This window comes from Diabrotica virgifera, chromosome 2 (assembly GCF_917563875.1).
Source record: "Diabrotica virgifera virgifera chromosome 2, PGI_DIABVI_V3a".
NCBI lineage: Eukaryota > Metazoa > Arthropoda > Insecta > Coleoptera > Chrysomelidae > Diabrotica > Diabrotica virgifera.
The window spans coordinates 40296216-40313792 of record NC_065444.1 but is presented as its reverse complement, the minus strand read 5'-3'; the positions used below and the strand labels follow the sequence as shown (position 1 = coordinate 40313792).

General features: G+C 32.8%; 1 protein-coding gene across 1 annotated transcript in view; it reads left to right on the top strand.

Moving 5' to 3' along the window:
- The first annotated feature begins 1626 nt into the window (after positions 1-1626).
- The window catches only part of LOC126880704 (inner centromere protein A-like), a 68772-nt gene continuing 52821 nt past the window's right edge, over positions 1627-17577 (top strand). The window contains exons 1-3 of the mRNA XM_050644744.1: positions 1627-1674; positions 4558-4619; positions 4944-5052. Coding sequence (XP_050500701.1) covers positions 1627-1674; positions 4558-4619; positions 4944-5052 — 219 coding nt within the window. The remainder of the gene's footprint in view (positions 1675-4557; positions 4620-4943; positions 5053-17577) is intronic.

Sequence of the window (17577 nt, the reverse complement as noted above, 5' to 3'; positions counted from 1 at the left end):
TTTCCCAATTAGAATAGTTAATTAACCCGCGAGTAGTCGCGCGGTGAGATAGAATTTCAATTTTTATCCTTTTTCGCGATAACTTGATGAAAAATTTTGTAATTTTGAAAAAAATTCGTAAGTGCCTCGAGGAAGGGTGTAGTAATGCGTAGGATTTTTTTTTCTTCTTCTTCTTCTTTTTGTGGAATTTATGGCTTTGGGGAGAGCCAATTAGCTTTAACACGCGAGTAGTCGCGCCGTTAGATAGAATCTCACATTTCATCCTTTTTCCTAATACAGTAAAACCTGTCAGTAACGGCCACTAAAAATGAAAGAACTATTGGCCGATATAGAAAGGTGGCCGCTATTGCCAGTTTTTGTAGTCTACATATAATTGGTTTAGGAAATTTTTAAACTGGCCGTTAGGACAGGTGGCCGATGTTGGCAGGTGGCCGTTAACACAGGTTTTACTATACAGTAAAATTTGTCAATAACGGCCACTAAAAATGAAAGAACTATTGGCCGATATAGAAAGGTGGACGGTATTGCCAGTTTTTGTAGTCTACATATAATTGGTTTGGGAAATTTTTAAACTGGCCGTTAGGACAGGTGGCCGATGTTCGCAGGTGGCCGTTAACACAGGTTTTTTTAATAAAATTGTTAGAAATATATATTTTCAATATAAAAAGTAGATAAAAATAGTACAAAATAAAAATTTGTTTTAAATTCGTATTTTGAGATAGAATCTCACACGCGACTATCGACGTTACAGAAGTGAGCGCGACTACTCCCGGGTTAAGGGAGTACGTTGGACCAAAAAACTGGAAGATAGAAGAAAAGCAGGCAGCATTTAGAACAGACAGGCACATAAACTTTGATTGGCAGCAAAAAATATGGAAATCTCTGGAACATCCCTAAAATAGTTTAAGCACATTGTTGTTCGTCATAATAAAGGATAGAACTTATAATGAACCTCAAAAGTAAGGAATAAAACCTAAATACAATAATTGGATAAAAGAACTTGCAACCAGTAAAACTACAGAGCATACTCAACGCAGATAAAGGAAGCGAAAAATAAAAATTAAATGAAAAGACTGGTAAATTTGTGGACGGTAGACCTACTAAATATGAATTGGAGGAGAATATAAATAAAACCAAAAGGATGATAGTTAATCAAAAGGAAGACCAAAACAATAAGTAGATTAACATAACATTAAAACAACGATATTTAAAAAGTAACAACGTAAAAATATCTGGCACAATTGCAACTGATGATGGCAAAATAGGATGTAAAAATAAAAAATAGAGGAAATAAATTCACACGATTATACTGCACAATTAATACAACAATACCAGAACACAAAGATGTAAAAATAGAAGTCAAGCAAAAAATTCAAAATACGATAACAGTGCCGTGATAATAATCTACCCAAGCGAAAACTGGGCCATTAATAAAAACATTAATTAAAAATCAATTTAGTCGAAACTAAACAAAGATTTTCTGGGCACTCTAAATAAAATTCGTTGAACAAATGCTTTCTCTATACAATAGTCCAAGACAATAATTCGACATCAGATAATCACGAATCCATTGAAAACAATTAATCTCGTGTCCGAACCAGTTAATTCGCTTGTGAAAACCAGAATATGTGGCTGATCAAAACGCGAACAGTGAACAGTGACACAGGACCTTGGGTAATATTTTTTATGAACTTATAATATTGTCTGTTTACCATAACCCTCTCTTAATTCCACTTAAACCACCAACCTAAACATACCGTCCACACCTTTGAATTTATGTACAAGCCTAGATTGTACAGGTCTCTTATAAAAAATACATAATATGTATTATGTAACTATAAATGTTATAATGTCTATGTTATATTATAACATAGAAATTATAACATTTATAATTACTACTCGGCTTAGTTTCGAATTAAATTGAGAACCTATTGATTGAATTCGCTCTGTAGTCCTATCAGTTTTTACATTCATTGTTAAATTTTTTTATGAGTTAATATTAAAAATACCATTCAAAAACTTCGTGTCACAAAAGATGGTCATCCTTTTTACCGAGAAAATCTAAACGGATTAAAACCTTAAGTTTATAGCATTTTTATAGTGTATCCTTTTCCCACCGACTTCGAAGGGTACAAAATTGAATACATACTTTACCGACATAATCTATGCCAAAATCCTTAAAGTTCGTCATAAGAGACCCTGTCTTAATTTGCACTCTAATCTTCGCAAATTATCTTTGAGTTGTCCTTAGAAGATCACCCTTATAATACTCTCGTAACAGCTAAGAGATTCATCTGCTGAACTTTTGAATATCTGGAGATACCCTTGCATAATTTTAGTCACTAGAGTGACTTTTTTGCCCTTTTTAGGATTCAGTACGTGAACGATTCAACTGCTCGAAGAATTAATGAATAAAAGTTAAGATTTACGAATATTAACTGCTGTAAAAAATTATGGGTCCAAATCATTTAAAGTAAATCAATAAAAATGTTATTTAAATAATTCTTCTTCTCCTTCTTTCTCGAAACTCCTTATGCCCCTCAGGGGCGTCGGAGGTTTTATTCATCCTCTATCCATATCTTATATTTCTTGCGGTCCTTTGCTAACTCTTTCATTTGTTGATGTGTTTTCCCTTTTTCCTGTCCAATTTCTATAATCTGATCGATTCATCTCTTCCTTGGGCTCCCTTTCCTTCTTTTACCATATCTTTTTGATTCCATCACCTTTTTTGGTAGTCTTTCCTGGTCCATTCTGTTAATTTATCCATACCATTTTAATTTTATTTTTTGTATCTTGGTTATTATCGATTCCTGTTTCAGTATTTGTCTAATATCTTCATTTCTTATTCTGTCCAACTTCGTTTTTCCTGCTATTTTTCTTAGCTGCTTCATCTCCGCTGCGTTTATTGTACTGTCTATTTTTGCATTGTTTACCCATGTCTCACTTGCATATATTAAAGTTGGTACAGAGATTGCGTTGTATACCTTCAGTTTTATTTCTTTATCTATTTCTTCCTTTCCAAATATTATTTTATTTAGTGCATAGTAGATCTTATTTTGCTTTTTCGCTCTGTATGAGATTCCTTGATCTACCTTTCCATCCTCGGATATTATTACTCCAAGGTATTCAAACGTCGAGACTGTTTCTATTATTTCGTTTTTGCATTTAATATCGTTTGGTTTATTTCTTCCCTTTTTTTTTGGTTAGTATCGTGGTCTTCGTTTTCTTTAAATTTACCTCTATTTTCAAATTTTCTATTTCCTCCACCCAGATACCGATTCATTTTTGCATTTTCACTTTATTGTCTGCTATTATTACTAAGTCATCTGCATATAGTAATCTCTCCATTCTCACTGGTACTAAATTCCTGTACCTTATTGTTGACTGTAATTGCCTTGACCTTCTTTTAGCGCTCTTCATTACTCTATCCATTACTAATATAAACAAAACTGGGCTGAGACTGTCCCCTTGTTTTATTCCTCTCCTTAGGCTTATTATTGGTCATCTGTTTCCGTTTATTTGTACTTTAGCAAGTACGTTTCTATATGTACTTTTTACCACGCTTACTATCTTTTGCGGGATTTGCAGATCTTCCATTACTGACCATATTACTTCTGTATTTATAGAATCAAAAGCAGCTTTAATATCTATAAACGTAATATATAAGTCTTTCCTTTTAATTATATTTCTCAGTGTGTATATATTATCTGTTGTTTCTATTTCCTTCCTAAAAGCCGCTAGTTCTTCTTCTAGCTTTCCTGCCAGTTCTTTCCTGAGCTTTCTTTCTATTATCCCGGTGTAGACTTTATATGCCACTGATGATAAGCATATAGCCCTATAGTTATCACATTCCGCTTCATCTCCTTTCTTGTGTATTGGTATCAATAAATTTTCTTCCCAGTCTTTCGGTATCTTTTCTGTTCTCCATGCTTCCTTCATTATTTTCAGTAGCCAAAGCTTGCTTCATTCTCCCACGTACTTCATCATCTCCGGATCTATGTCATCGGCACCTCCCGCTTTTCCAATCTTTATTCTTGCTAATCTTTCTTCAATATCTTTGATATGAATTTCGTCTACTCGATTGTCCCTATTTTATGAAATTCTAGAACAACAGAACAGAATGGCACCCAGACACGACGTCAAAATCATACTGGGAGACTTCAATGCCAAACTAGGTAAAGAGGACCATCTTAGAGCGGTGATCGGCACACAGAGCTTACACGATAACACCAATGATAACGGATCAAGATTGGCAGAGTTTGCTGTAGCCAACAATATGGTAGTGAAAACTACACAGTTCCAAAGGAAAAATATACATAAAGTAACCTGGGTGTCAACCCACACGACCCACACACCTGACGGAATCACACGAAACCAGATAGACCACGTGCTCATCGACGGAAGACACTCTAGCAATATCATCGGCGCACACAGTTTGAGGGGAGCAGAAAGTGACTCTGACCACTTCCTGGTCAGAATAAAAATGAGAAAAAGGCTAAACACGAGACATACAAAGCAACTCCAACAAAGAAAAACAGATGGGACATTTCAAACAAGAAGAAAAACCAGTGGTTTGACCAGGAGTGCGAACAAAGCCTACAGCAGAAAGTAATCAAGAGGCTGGAGTTACTAACATGACCTACAGAAGAGAACAGGGAAGACTACAACAAAGTAAGGACTCAGACAAGAAGACTTTTGAGAAGAAAAAAAAAACAGTACCTCGAAGCACGAATACAGCAACTCGAGGAGGAACATAGAACCGGTTAGTCTAGACAGTTTTATAGGGACCTAAAAACAATGACGGGCAACACGATCAACAGCCCAAGATTTATAAAAGATGATGCAGGACAATTGCTCACAGACGACGAAGAGATAAGCCGCCAATGGAGAAAGTATTTTGAGCAACTCTTAAATACAGAAAACCCCACGACAGGGCAACAAAGACAGAACCAGTTAGCCGAACTTGAAATACCAGGGCCCACACTAGCTGAAGTAAAGTCCGCAATTTCGTCTCTAAAAAATCATAAAGCCCCAGGCCCAGACGGCATACAGGCGGAACTACTAAAAAAAGGGGGAGACAAACTACGTCTTGAGATATATCATCTTATAAGAGAAGTCTGGGAAAGAGAAGAAATATCGAAACACTGGCATGAAAGCCATATAATACCTATTCATAAGAAGGGAGACAAACAAATATGTCACAATTACTGGGAGCTCAGGGTGTTGTTTTAAGGTCACAATTACTTTATAATTTTTTGTTAATCCGGACCTGGATTTTTCTTGTGATTAGTATGTCGGTCGTTTGGGTTTTGGATGAGACACATGTGTACCAAATATCAAAAAATATACATGGTGGTTCTAAAGTTATGGCTTAGGAAAGAAATTGGAAAAATCGATAAAACACCCTGTAACTCGGTTATAAAAGTCGGTAGGGCAAAAAATGTAGTATACCAAGAACCGCCTCGGTGACCTCTATTCACAATTAAAGTATTTCCGTTTCCCAATGAAACACCCTGTATACAGACAATGAACAAATTATTAGTATAATGAAAAAAGTCATTGGATAGGTAAAACGATTCATTGAATTAATGCTTATATTCATTATTTTTTAATGAAAAGAATTACATTGTAATAATGAATATGGTCATTACTTAATGACTACGTGTTTATAGTATTAACGAAATTTTCATTGAATCAATGAAAAATAAGTCAATGATTGGCGTTCATTGGTACTATGTACAATATTTTTTTCAGTGCACGTATTTAGTTTTATCTTCTTTTAGTTAGTCCATGTGATAAGACCGCTCCCGTCTGGAAAAATTTCTGATTCGGTTTCTTTGTGGATTCCTATTCAAAAATGTCTTTTTTAAACAAATCTAAAGAGTGCCGGGCGGAATTTTTGGGCAGAAATTGTTTAAACAATTTTTTTAAACAAATATAAAAGATCACTGTTTTTTGCTCCGGAACGTATTTTTAAGTTTTGTGGATCATTCTAAACAAGAAAGGTATCTTGTAATTTTTCTCACAAATTGATAGTTTTCGAGGTATAGACGATTTAAAATCTGAAAAATGCAAACATACGCATTTTCGAGGCCTAAAAACTCATATTTAAATTAGTATTTTTGAGGTTGCCAGATACTTAAATTGAAGTTTAAACATTCAGCTTCGTGATTCTGAAGAGTGATTGTGTCTAACGTTAATTAAAACCGTTTTTTAAATGTCAAATATGCATGTCCATCCGTTCTTTTGCCGGCGCGGCGCGTTCTATTTCAAAAATCTCAAATTTTCCTCCGAAAAATATTTTTTCTAGATTCTTTGGGACATTTTAAATAAAATAAGTTTCCTGGTACTTCTCTCAAAAGTTAACAGTTTTAAAGTTATAAGCGATTTAAAATCCAAAAATGCGTTTCTTGTGCATTTTTCGGATTTTAAATCGCTTATAACTTTAAAATTATTAACTTCTAAGAAAAATGTCAGGAAACTTATTTTATTTAGAATATCCCAAAGAATCTATAAAAAATATTTCTTAGAGGAAAATAGGCGATTTTTTAAATAGGACATGTTTAACATATATGTACGCATATTTTTTTTTATTTTTTTTTTAATTTAGCTAATGCCTCGACAACTAATGGCCATTGGCATGGTAGGTACGGTAATTTTGAACAGTTAGGTACCTTGTGTCATGTGTAGTGTGTGTGTTGAGTAAGTGTCTTGTTACTTTGCAAAGTCGACGTCATTGTCTTTGCAAAGAGACGCTAATTGTATCCGAACGTCTGCGGTCCCTCCGGTGAGTACCGATCCCACAAGGTGTACGCATATTTAACAATTAAAAAACAACGGTAGAAATTAAGGTTAGATGCTATCACTCTTCAGAATCTGGATGTTGAATGTTTAATCTTCAATTTAAGTACATGTCTACCTTACAAATACTAATATACAGGGTGAGGCAAATAAAGGGCCTATTAGAAATATCTCGAGAACTAAAGTCAACAGAATAATGAAAATTTGAATTAAGGGGTTTTGAAAAGTCATCTATTTAATGAAAATATTTTCATCTATTTGCTACTTCCGGTTATACCGGAAGTTGCTTATAACTTCGTTTTTTTAAATGGGCCACCCTGTATATTTTTACATTTTTGGATTCTCTTCGACGTCTTCTTTTTTAAAATATGAGGTTTTGTAAATGTTATATAGGGTATTTTCAAAGATAATTACGTTTTTGTATTAATTTCGTAGCAATATTCACACCCTGTAGAAATGTAGTAGTTTGACATATAAAACTCTACTTACGTTCAAATGATTTTTAATATAGTCTACTACTGTTAAGAATCATTAGTATAGCTAAATTTTTATTTTTAGTATACAGGGTTGGTCGAAACTCGGAATGAGTATTTTCTGAGTTTTCTTAAATCGAACGTATTTTAGTATTTTAATAAAATGATATTTTATGGTACTTTTTTATTTCTAAGCATTCCCTATACCTAACTGCTTTAATTTGTGCTTAATTGTTAATCGCACCAACAATCTTAACTACGTAGGTATTTTGATAGCTAAACCATTATTGGTAGTTTTAAGGATTAGTCTGGATTAATATGTATTTATTTCTGAAAAATTATTTGTGATTGAATTTTTTCACGGCCAACCTAATAAAATTTTACGTATTTTTTGTTGCAATTAATGTTTAGCTTGAATCACCAATAGCTCACAAATTAAAGCAATTAGGTATAGGGAATACTTATAAAATAAAAAAGTACCATGAAATATCATTTCATTACAGTACTAAAATACAGGGTGTTCCATTTAAGAAAACTCAGAAAATATTCATTCCGAGTTTCGACCAACCCTGTATACTAAAATTTCAAAATTAGCTATACTAATGATTCCTAACAATAGTAGACTATATTAAAAATCACCTAAACGTAAGCAGAGTTTTAAATGTCAAACGGTTACAATTCTACAGGGTGTGAATGTTGCTACGAAATTAATAAAAAAACGTAAATATCTTTTAAAATTTTAACTATTTATAATGGGAAATAAGCCACAATATTATTAAAAAATTATTTTTATTAACCTTTCGACGCCCAAATCGGGTGCCGTTGTCAAAATACAAAATACTACTAACAGAAACAGAAATGTTGTTGCTTAGTAAAAAAAATTCTTCTAATAATTTATTTAATTTGACTCATTTATATCGGCAATTCAGATACTATTGATACATTTTAAAGTAGAAGACTTTAAAATGATATTGCCAATATTTTTGAGTTAAAAAGGGAATCATTAAATCCTTATATGATAGAGCCAAAATTACTTGTTCTAACGAAAATTCATTTTTAGAAGAAAAACAAGTCTTAACATCTGTTTTATTAAAAAATGATTATCCTTTATCGTTTATAAATAAGGAATTGTCAAGATTGGATCGAATGGAACAGAACAACATAGAACGGGATCCTACAACATTCACAAGAAATAATACGAGGAAAATATCAATACCATACATAAAAGGACTATCCGAGAAACTTAAAACAATAGGAAATAAATTCAACATTTCAACAACATTCAAAACAACCAACACATTGAGATCTATTCTATCTAAAACTAAACCTAACAATGAACAAGAAAAGACAAAGAATTGTGTTTATAAAATACCTTGTGAATGCGAACAGTTTTATATAGGTGAAACATCAAGACCATTAAACGTTAGAATAAGTGAACATCAATCTTATATTAAAAATAGAGAATTTGATAGATCTCAAATATGTCAACACGCATGGGATAATGAACATAGAGTTCAGTGGAGAGATTCAAGTATAGTCCTGAAAGAAACAGATAGTAAAAAGAGAAAAATCAAAGAAGCGGCTCTAATTATGCTAAACGAAACCAATTGTGTCGCAAATTCCTCGGTGGAATGCAGTAGGATGTGGATACCCATACTGAAAGAGGAAGTCAATAGAAAGAAAATACCACAATTAGTAAGTCAATAGTCGAGTTAGTACATATTTTATATTTTAGTATTACTTATACAGCGTGTCTACTTAAGTTGGAAACATATGGGAAACTTTTTTATTATTAATTTTACGAAAAAAAGGTATTCTTTATAAAAAGTTCTGCATGCCCCAAAACCTAATATTCAATCATCAGATATCAAATTTTCTCAATATTATACGAGGTATGTCAAAAAATATGAATTTCGGTCGAGGATAAAGTACCTTTATTTCTCTCAATATCGAAAATTCTTATGATAAAAAGTTGTTTGGAATTAAAAACTAAGATCAAATATGCAATTACATGCTTCTAATTGGAAAAAAAAATTTCTCAAAATTATGGATACCCTACATCGTTTTTAATTATTACAAATATGATAACTCGTTTATTATTTATTTTATGACAAAAAGTTATTCTTCATAAAAAGCTTTGCATGGTCCAAAATCTAAGACACAACCGTGATATATCAACTTTTATTAATTTTATACGAGGTGTGTCAAAAACTATGAAATTCGCTCAAGATTATAGTACCTTTATATTTCACAATATTTTAATTAGAAGGATGTTATTGCATATCGAAATATAGTTTTTAATTCTAAACAACTTTTTTAATAGCCGTTTTCAATATTGTGAAAAATAAAGGTACTTTACTCTTGAATGAAATTCATATTTTTTGAAATACCTCGTATAAAATTAATAAAATGTGATAGCTGATGGTTGCGTCTTCGGCCTTAGGACATACAGAGCTTTTTATAAAGAATACCTTTTTTTCGTAAAAGTAATAATAAAAGAGTTATCGTATGTGTAATAAATTAAAACGAAGTTAGTATCAATAAATTTGAGAAAAATTTGGAAAATATTTTTTTCCAATTAGAACCATGTAATTGCATATTTGATCTTAGTGTACATTTCCAAACAACTTTTCATAATAAGAATTTTCGATATTGAGAGAAATAAAGGTACTTTACTCTTGAACGAAGTTCATATTTTTTGACATACCTCGTATGATATTGAGAAAATTTGATATCTGCTCATTGAATCTTAGGTTTTAGAGCATGCAGAACTTTTTATAAAGAATAACTTTTTTTCGTAAAATGCATAACAAAAAAGTTTCCCATATGTTTCCAACTTAAGTAGACACGCTGTATATCCATGTATTATTGACATTATTTATAATTTAAACAAAATTATAGTAAAGTCAGAATTTGGTATTAATTTTTGAGAGTAAATTAAATATAAGACCAAATACTTACGATGTCGGGATAGTATCACGAGGTTTTTCCTGGTTTTCCCTCGTGATTTACTATGAGATCTCTAACGCGAGAATTTTAATGTCACCGTTGCATGTGGTTGTCTTTTTAAAGACAGATCACATGCTATGATTTTTTTGTGACGGATATTCTTGAGTTGGGGTTGTTTTCATGTAATCGAATGAACTATCTTTCAGTAAAGTCGTCCCAGGAACGCAACTCATAAATATTGGCTTCTACTTTAAAATGTATCAATAGTATCTGAATTGCCGATATAAGTGAGTCAAATTAAATAAATTATTAGAAGAATTTTTTTTACTGAGCAACAACATTTTTGTTTCTGTTAGTAGTATTTTGTATTTTGACAACGGCACCCGATTTATGCGTCGAAACGTTAATAAAAATAATTTGTTAATAATATTGTGCCTTATTTCCCATTATAAATAGTTAAAATTGTAAAAATGCCGCAAGAAAATAGCTTCAGAACAACATCTTTTAAAATACCCTATATAATATTACAAAACCTCATATTTTAAGAAAGAAGGTATTGAGGAGAATCCAAAAGTGTAAAAATATACAGGGTGTCCCATTTAAAAAAGCGAAGTTATAAGCAACTTCCGGTATAACCGGAAGTTGCAAAGAGATGAAAATATTTTCATTTAATAGATCATCCTTCAAAACCCCTATAGTCTAATTTTCATGATTCTGTTGCCTTTAGTTCTCGAGATATTTCTAATAGGCCAGTTATCTGCCTCACCCTATATATCGCACTAATAATACAATAGTGTCGTAACTCAAAAAATATGATTTTTCAGAATCAACTTAAAACTCATTGCTCATTTCCTATTGCAGGTAAACAAAAAATTATTGCATGTGTTTCTAATTAATATTAAAGTAGTTTCTTTGTACTTAGTTAAATAAAAATACTGTCAGTGAAGTTATTTAACAATTTTGAGTTAAAACGGTATTGTTCTAAGCAAAATGTTGGAAATGAAATATTATTTTTAGTTATGACTTTATTTATGAAATATTTTGTGTTACTACAATTTGATTTACTATTTTTTTTTCTGCGTTTTACGTCAGTTTTTGGGAAATTTTGCGGACCCTTTGTCGCTCATTGTAAAATTGAAACAGTTAATTTTACTTTTATAAAAAAAATAATGAAACTTGCCCTCTTGGTACTGGCAGCACAGCTTGCAAGTCACATACAGCCACTATTGTTGAATCTATGTTAGCATTTTTGTCTTCTTTCTCCTTTCTGGACAGTTCTTTTTCTTTCAAGTGGTTTTCGTACGTCACAACAATACTGTTTTTTCCATCCTCATCAGCATTTTTGAAATTTTCACAAAGATCACATTGATCTTTTTTGGTATATGGAAGGAGATATTAAAACCTTTAGTAAAAATTCGGTTAAAAGTAGTTGCAGACGCAAATGATTTGAAGTTTTTTTCTGTACATTTGTCTTTGTATTCTCGATATAAATCAGCTAAAGAATTGTCACACTGGATATATTCCCCTGACGTCTGAACTCTAAAGTAATGTGATTCGACATGTGGTATAGCGTTTATAAAATGTTTGACACCTTCATAGATCTCCGGTTCCACAGTAAGTTGTTTTCCATGTTTCCCGCGTAATTTTCCATGTTTTCTGCGTTTCTTAAGATCTACTAGTAGACGAGCTACTCGATGAAGGGCTTCTTGAAGAAGAGCTTCTTGAGGAAGAACTACTTGATGGTTTTACTGGTCGACTTCGAAACAAACTATAGGTTTTCCTTTGCACAACAGAAACGAAATTCGGATCCCGGTCGGAATGATCGGAATCAAAGTCACTATGGTCTGAGTGCACCGGTCAAGTGTGATATTGCCTTTGGTTGGATTCTGTAATAGGTTTAACATTACTGACCTTACTAAAGGTCACTGTTTACGTCAATTTCTTGAAGTACTTTGATTACTCGTAAATGGTGAAGGTATAGGTGCCGGTTGTACTTTGGTAACGTCACTGTTCTCTATCTGGGCACCAGGTTCATTATTTGTACTCACCAGTGTGAATATCGACGGTAAAGAGTTTTCCTGCTCGCCATCCTCAACATTTGTTGCCATAGCAACAAGTAATCGCCCACGATCACTTGTTGCTATAAAACGGCCCCTTAAAAATTAATTAAGTAAATATTATCATAGGTAATTGACGAAATGAACAAGAATGTCACGAAGAGTGGGGTAACTCTAAATTTATAAAATAGTTAGTATTTAGTAAGCTATTTTAATAACACTGCTGCACATTTTAAATGAGTTATTCCTATACGGTGATTGACAAAATAGATATATTGATTAATAAATGTTTTACAAACAACAACAAAAAAATAGTTTAAAGTTATGATTCAACAATAATGTAACATGTCAAAAATAATGAACTGAACAAATAATAGTGTCGTTAGTAAAAATATTATTTTAAAACATGCTTGTGTAAATCAGTAATAGTGTAATAGGTAGAAAAACAACAATGTTATGGTTAGGTTCAGATCAACAAGAATGCAATAACTCAAAATACTCTCAAAATAAAACTCAAATTACATACCTGATTCAGCAATAACGTGGAAACTCGAAATGATGAGCAAAGCAACACGTACGTTCCCGATCACTGTTGGCCGCAACTAAAAATGGCGCAATATTTTGAGAGCCATAACAGTTGGTCAGTCATGAATAACGTCTTATGGCGCCATCTCTTATTCATTTTTTGCACTATTAAAACGACGGTTTTATAGACTTGTAAGGAATTTAATTTTACGTATGGATATAGCGTTATGTCAAATTCGAAACATTTTGAGTTACGACGCTATTGTATTATTAGTGCGATATGAGTTTTTAAGCCTGCGTATTTTTGCATTTTTCATATTCTAAATCGCCTATAACTCGAAAACTATCAATTTTTAAGAAAACTTACAAGATACCTTTCTTGTTTAGAATGACCCAAAAAAACCTAAAAATATATGTTCCAGAGCAAAAAAACGTAGTCTTTTGTATTTGTTTAAAAAAATTGTTTAAACAATTTCTGCCCGAAAATTGCGCCCGGCACCCTTCAGATTTGTTTAAAGGGAACATTTTTGAATAGGAATCTACAAAGAAACCGAATCAGAAATTTTTTCAGGCGGGAGCGGTCTCACCATCTGGACTAATTACATTTTTCTATTTCCAAAAGCGGGCTTCAACACGCTCCGTTGGAATGTAAGAACGCCAGTCTAGTAGAGTAGAAATAGTTGCGAATTTCTACTTTAAGCAAAATAAAAATAATGTGTAAATATTACACGAACAGAAAAATTCACACCTCGTCTACCTGCCATTCTGTGACACGTATTTCATTAGGTAACACTGCAGTATTTTGTGACAAAGAAAGACTGCAGTTGCCTCACAAGGAACAATCAAAGATGCAAAAGCGATACGCATAAAATAAGCTTTTTGAAAACTTTAACATTGTCATTCGGCACAAAACTGTCGAGTCTTTTCTAGAGTAATTAGTCGAGGGCGGATCTGTTTTGAGATGGACGTTCAGATGTGACTCTAATTTTTTTGCATAAATTGCTTGGATTTAACCCATATAATAATAATTGAGTTATCCTCCCACTCAAAATGGTCTGGAACATTAAAAATAATCAAAATGTCAAAAAATGAATTAAAAATTCGATTTTTTCTTAATTTTTTGATTATAACTTTAAAAGTATTCACTTCAGAGAAAAGCTGCACTAAAATAAAGGTTGGGTAATTAAATCTCCTATAATATAAGATTGGATAAATTTTTTTAAAATTGTTACCCTTGTTGCAAAATAGCAATAATTGCGGAAAAAAACATAAAAAACAAGTATTCGCATTTTACATCTTTCAACCATTTTTGCTACACTTAGAATCTTCATATTTCACCAAGAATAACTCTATAATATAGTAAAACAACACTGTAAATTTAGTTAAGATCGGATGAACAGATTTTGCAAAATAAATTTTGCAATCCAGCTTTCGAAAAAAAAAATTTATTTTTTAAAATGTTGCAGGACTGAAAATAAAGCAGATGGCAAGTTAAAAGTTTTTACAAATAGAAGAATACTGTACCTTTCATTTGCAATTTGATAATTAAAATCGATTAACTACAGCGGCGTCAGGAATTTTTTTAAATATACGTTAATTTTTGGTGCTATGCGCAGGACAGCGGTGTTCTATTCACACAAGTTGATTTTCACCAAAATTTCTTCCAATCTTTTTTTAATATATTATTTTCTTACTCTATATTTTGTTGTATATTCATATTTTAATTCCACAAAAATCAAACTAATTTGATTATTGTTTATGAAAAATTGTTTAAACAATTAATATATTTAAAAATAATACACTTTTATTATCTAAGATAAAATATACAGTGCGTCCATAAAGTAAGGCATAAATTCATTATTTCGTAAACCGGCGAATTTAAGGAAAAATCCCGAAACAGGTCGATTTTTATTTTTAATTTCCGATTTTTTTCATGTTTATCATACTCGTGACGTCATCCATCTGGATGTGATGACGTAATCGATGATTTTTTTAAATGAGAATAGGGGTCATGTGATAGCTCATTTGAAAGGGCTCAATTCTCTCTACATTAATGTAAACATTAACATAATTATTTATACAGGGTGTTCAAAAAAACATTTTTTTAATTAAAATAATTGAGACTAAAAGCTAACTAACTCTGCCTGGGGGTTGTGAGCGCGAAGACTGAGTGGATTGAGTAGCTCAGAAGTCACGTTCACACTCACAGCCGGTCCCAAGCCCGGAAAAAAGAGGAGGGTTGATGGGCCAGGTTAGCATCCTACCCATTATAAAAGAAAACAAGGCTCAAAGAACCGATATAAAGCCTCGGAACTCGACGGAACCTAAGATGACGAACCACGCAAAGAAATGGAAAACGAGAAGGAAAAAGAAGCCAACAATCAGATTAGCAACATGGAACATAACTTCGTTCAACAACAAAGACCAAGAGATAATCGAAGAATTGATAAACAAAAACATAGACATTTGTGCAATCCAAGAAACCAAGAAGAAAGGTAAAGGTCAAAGAGACTATAACCAATATATTTTAGCATATAGTGGAGTGAAGAAAGAAGAACGAGCACGAGCAGGCGTAGGTATACTTGTCCATAAAAAATTTAAAGACAACATAAGTAACTGCCGTTACGTCTCCGAAAGAATAATACATATGAACATCACAATGGACTACCAAAAATTAAATGTTATATCTATCTATAGCCCCGAGGACTGCAAACCTAAGAAGGAACGAGAGGCATTCTACGAACAGTTGCAAACCATCCTGGACGATATACCTCATGAAGAACACTTAATTCTTATGGGGGATTTTAATGCACGAATCGGAAATGAAATAGTTCCAGGAGTAAAACAAAGATTCAATGAAAACCATGTCAACTCAAATGGAGAACTCATGGCTAATCTCTGTGCTTTTAACGAACTGCGAATCAATAATACATTTTTCGACCATAAGCTTCAGTATAAATATACGTTTGAAAACTCCAGGGGGCACAAATCTATGATTGACTTTATAGTCACTAATAGAAAAATCCACCCAGAGCAGATTCTAGATATTCGAACTTTAAACTCGGCAGACGCAGGGAGTGAACACAAATTAGTCCTAGCAAAAATAAGAATGAAACTAACACCAAAACATTTTCCACAGGAAATCACCGAGGAAAAATTCAATGTAGAATCACTGTGGAACGATTCTACCAAAGAAATGTACCAAAGGAGGCTAGCACAGAAGATACAGCTGAAGCAGATAGACGACATCGAAGATATAAACGCGAGCTGGGAGAAAATTAAAAACAATATTGAAGAGGCAGCAACAGAAGCTCTAGGAAAACGGAAAGTCATACTGAACAAAAGAAACAACAACAATACACCATGGTTCAGAAAAGAAATAAAAGACAAATGTAAAGAGAAGAGAGACGCCTACATGAAGTATAAAACATCAAACACTCCAGAATCCAGAGACACCTATAGAAGAATACGAAATGAAACAAAGCAATTGGTACGAAGAACAAAAAATGAACACTGGGAACAGTTTACAAAAAGGATGGAAAGCGACTTCCACGGAACACAAAAACAAATATGGAGATTCATAAGAAACCAACGGAAAGAAATGGCAGAATTGAAGGAATACAATAACATACCAGCAAACGAATGGGAAAGATACTTGACGGAACTGTTTAAAGGAAAGGAAAATCATAATCAAAATAATAACCTACCTGAATTAAGACACGAAATTGAAATCAGTTTTCAGGAAGTAGGGGTAGCCATAAATTCACTCAAAAATAGGAAGTCACCAGGACCAGACGGAATAACCAACGAGCTTCTAAAATACGGAGGAGAAAGTATAACCCTAGAGATGACAAAACTTATACAAAAACTAATATTGCACTGCAAGATACCAGACGCATGGAGAAACAGCATAATGATACCAATGTTCAAAAAAGGAGACAAAGAAGACCCCAACAATTATGGAGGTATAAATCTACTAAACACCGCACTTAAGCTAACCACAAAAGTCCTAACCAACAAAATCAATAAACTAACAACTTTATCAGATGAACAACAACGATTCAGATCCGGAAGATCCTGCGTAGACGCCGTATTTGTACTGAGACAAATCACAGAAAAGGCCATTGAGTACAATAAACCAGCATATCTATGTTTTATAGACCTGACAAAGGCTTTCGATCGCATCCAAGTCGAAGACGTCTTACATTTACTGTATGGAAGAAACATACCAATCAATATTATACAAACCATCGAAAACATCTACTTTCATAATCGAATACAGGCAAAGATAAATGGAAAACTAACGCAGTTTATACCAGTACAAAGTGGAGTCAGACAAGGTGACTCATTAAGCCCACTGCTCTTTAATATAATAATGGACGAAATAATAGACGCAGTACGTAAATGTCGTGGTTACAGAATGGGGAATAAAGAAATCAAAGTATTGTGTTATGCAGACGACGCCGCATTAATTGCCGAGACAGAAGACGATCTCCAAAGATTAACACACATCTTTAATACAACAGCCAAGAAATACAATATGATAATATCAGCAGAAAAAACCAAATGTATGACAACATCTAAATACCCACTACGATGTAAAATCGAAATTGATGGGAAAATAATAAAGCAGGAAGCAAGGTTTAGATATCTGGGAATTGATATAACCAGTTACGGAGATGTTGAAGAGGAAGTACGACAACAAAGCTTAAAAGCAAGTAAAGCGGCGGGATCTTTTAATGACACAATCTGGAAGAACAAACACTTAAGAC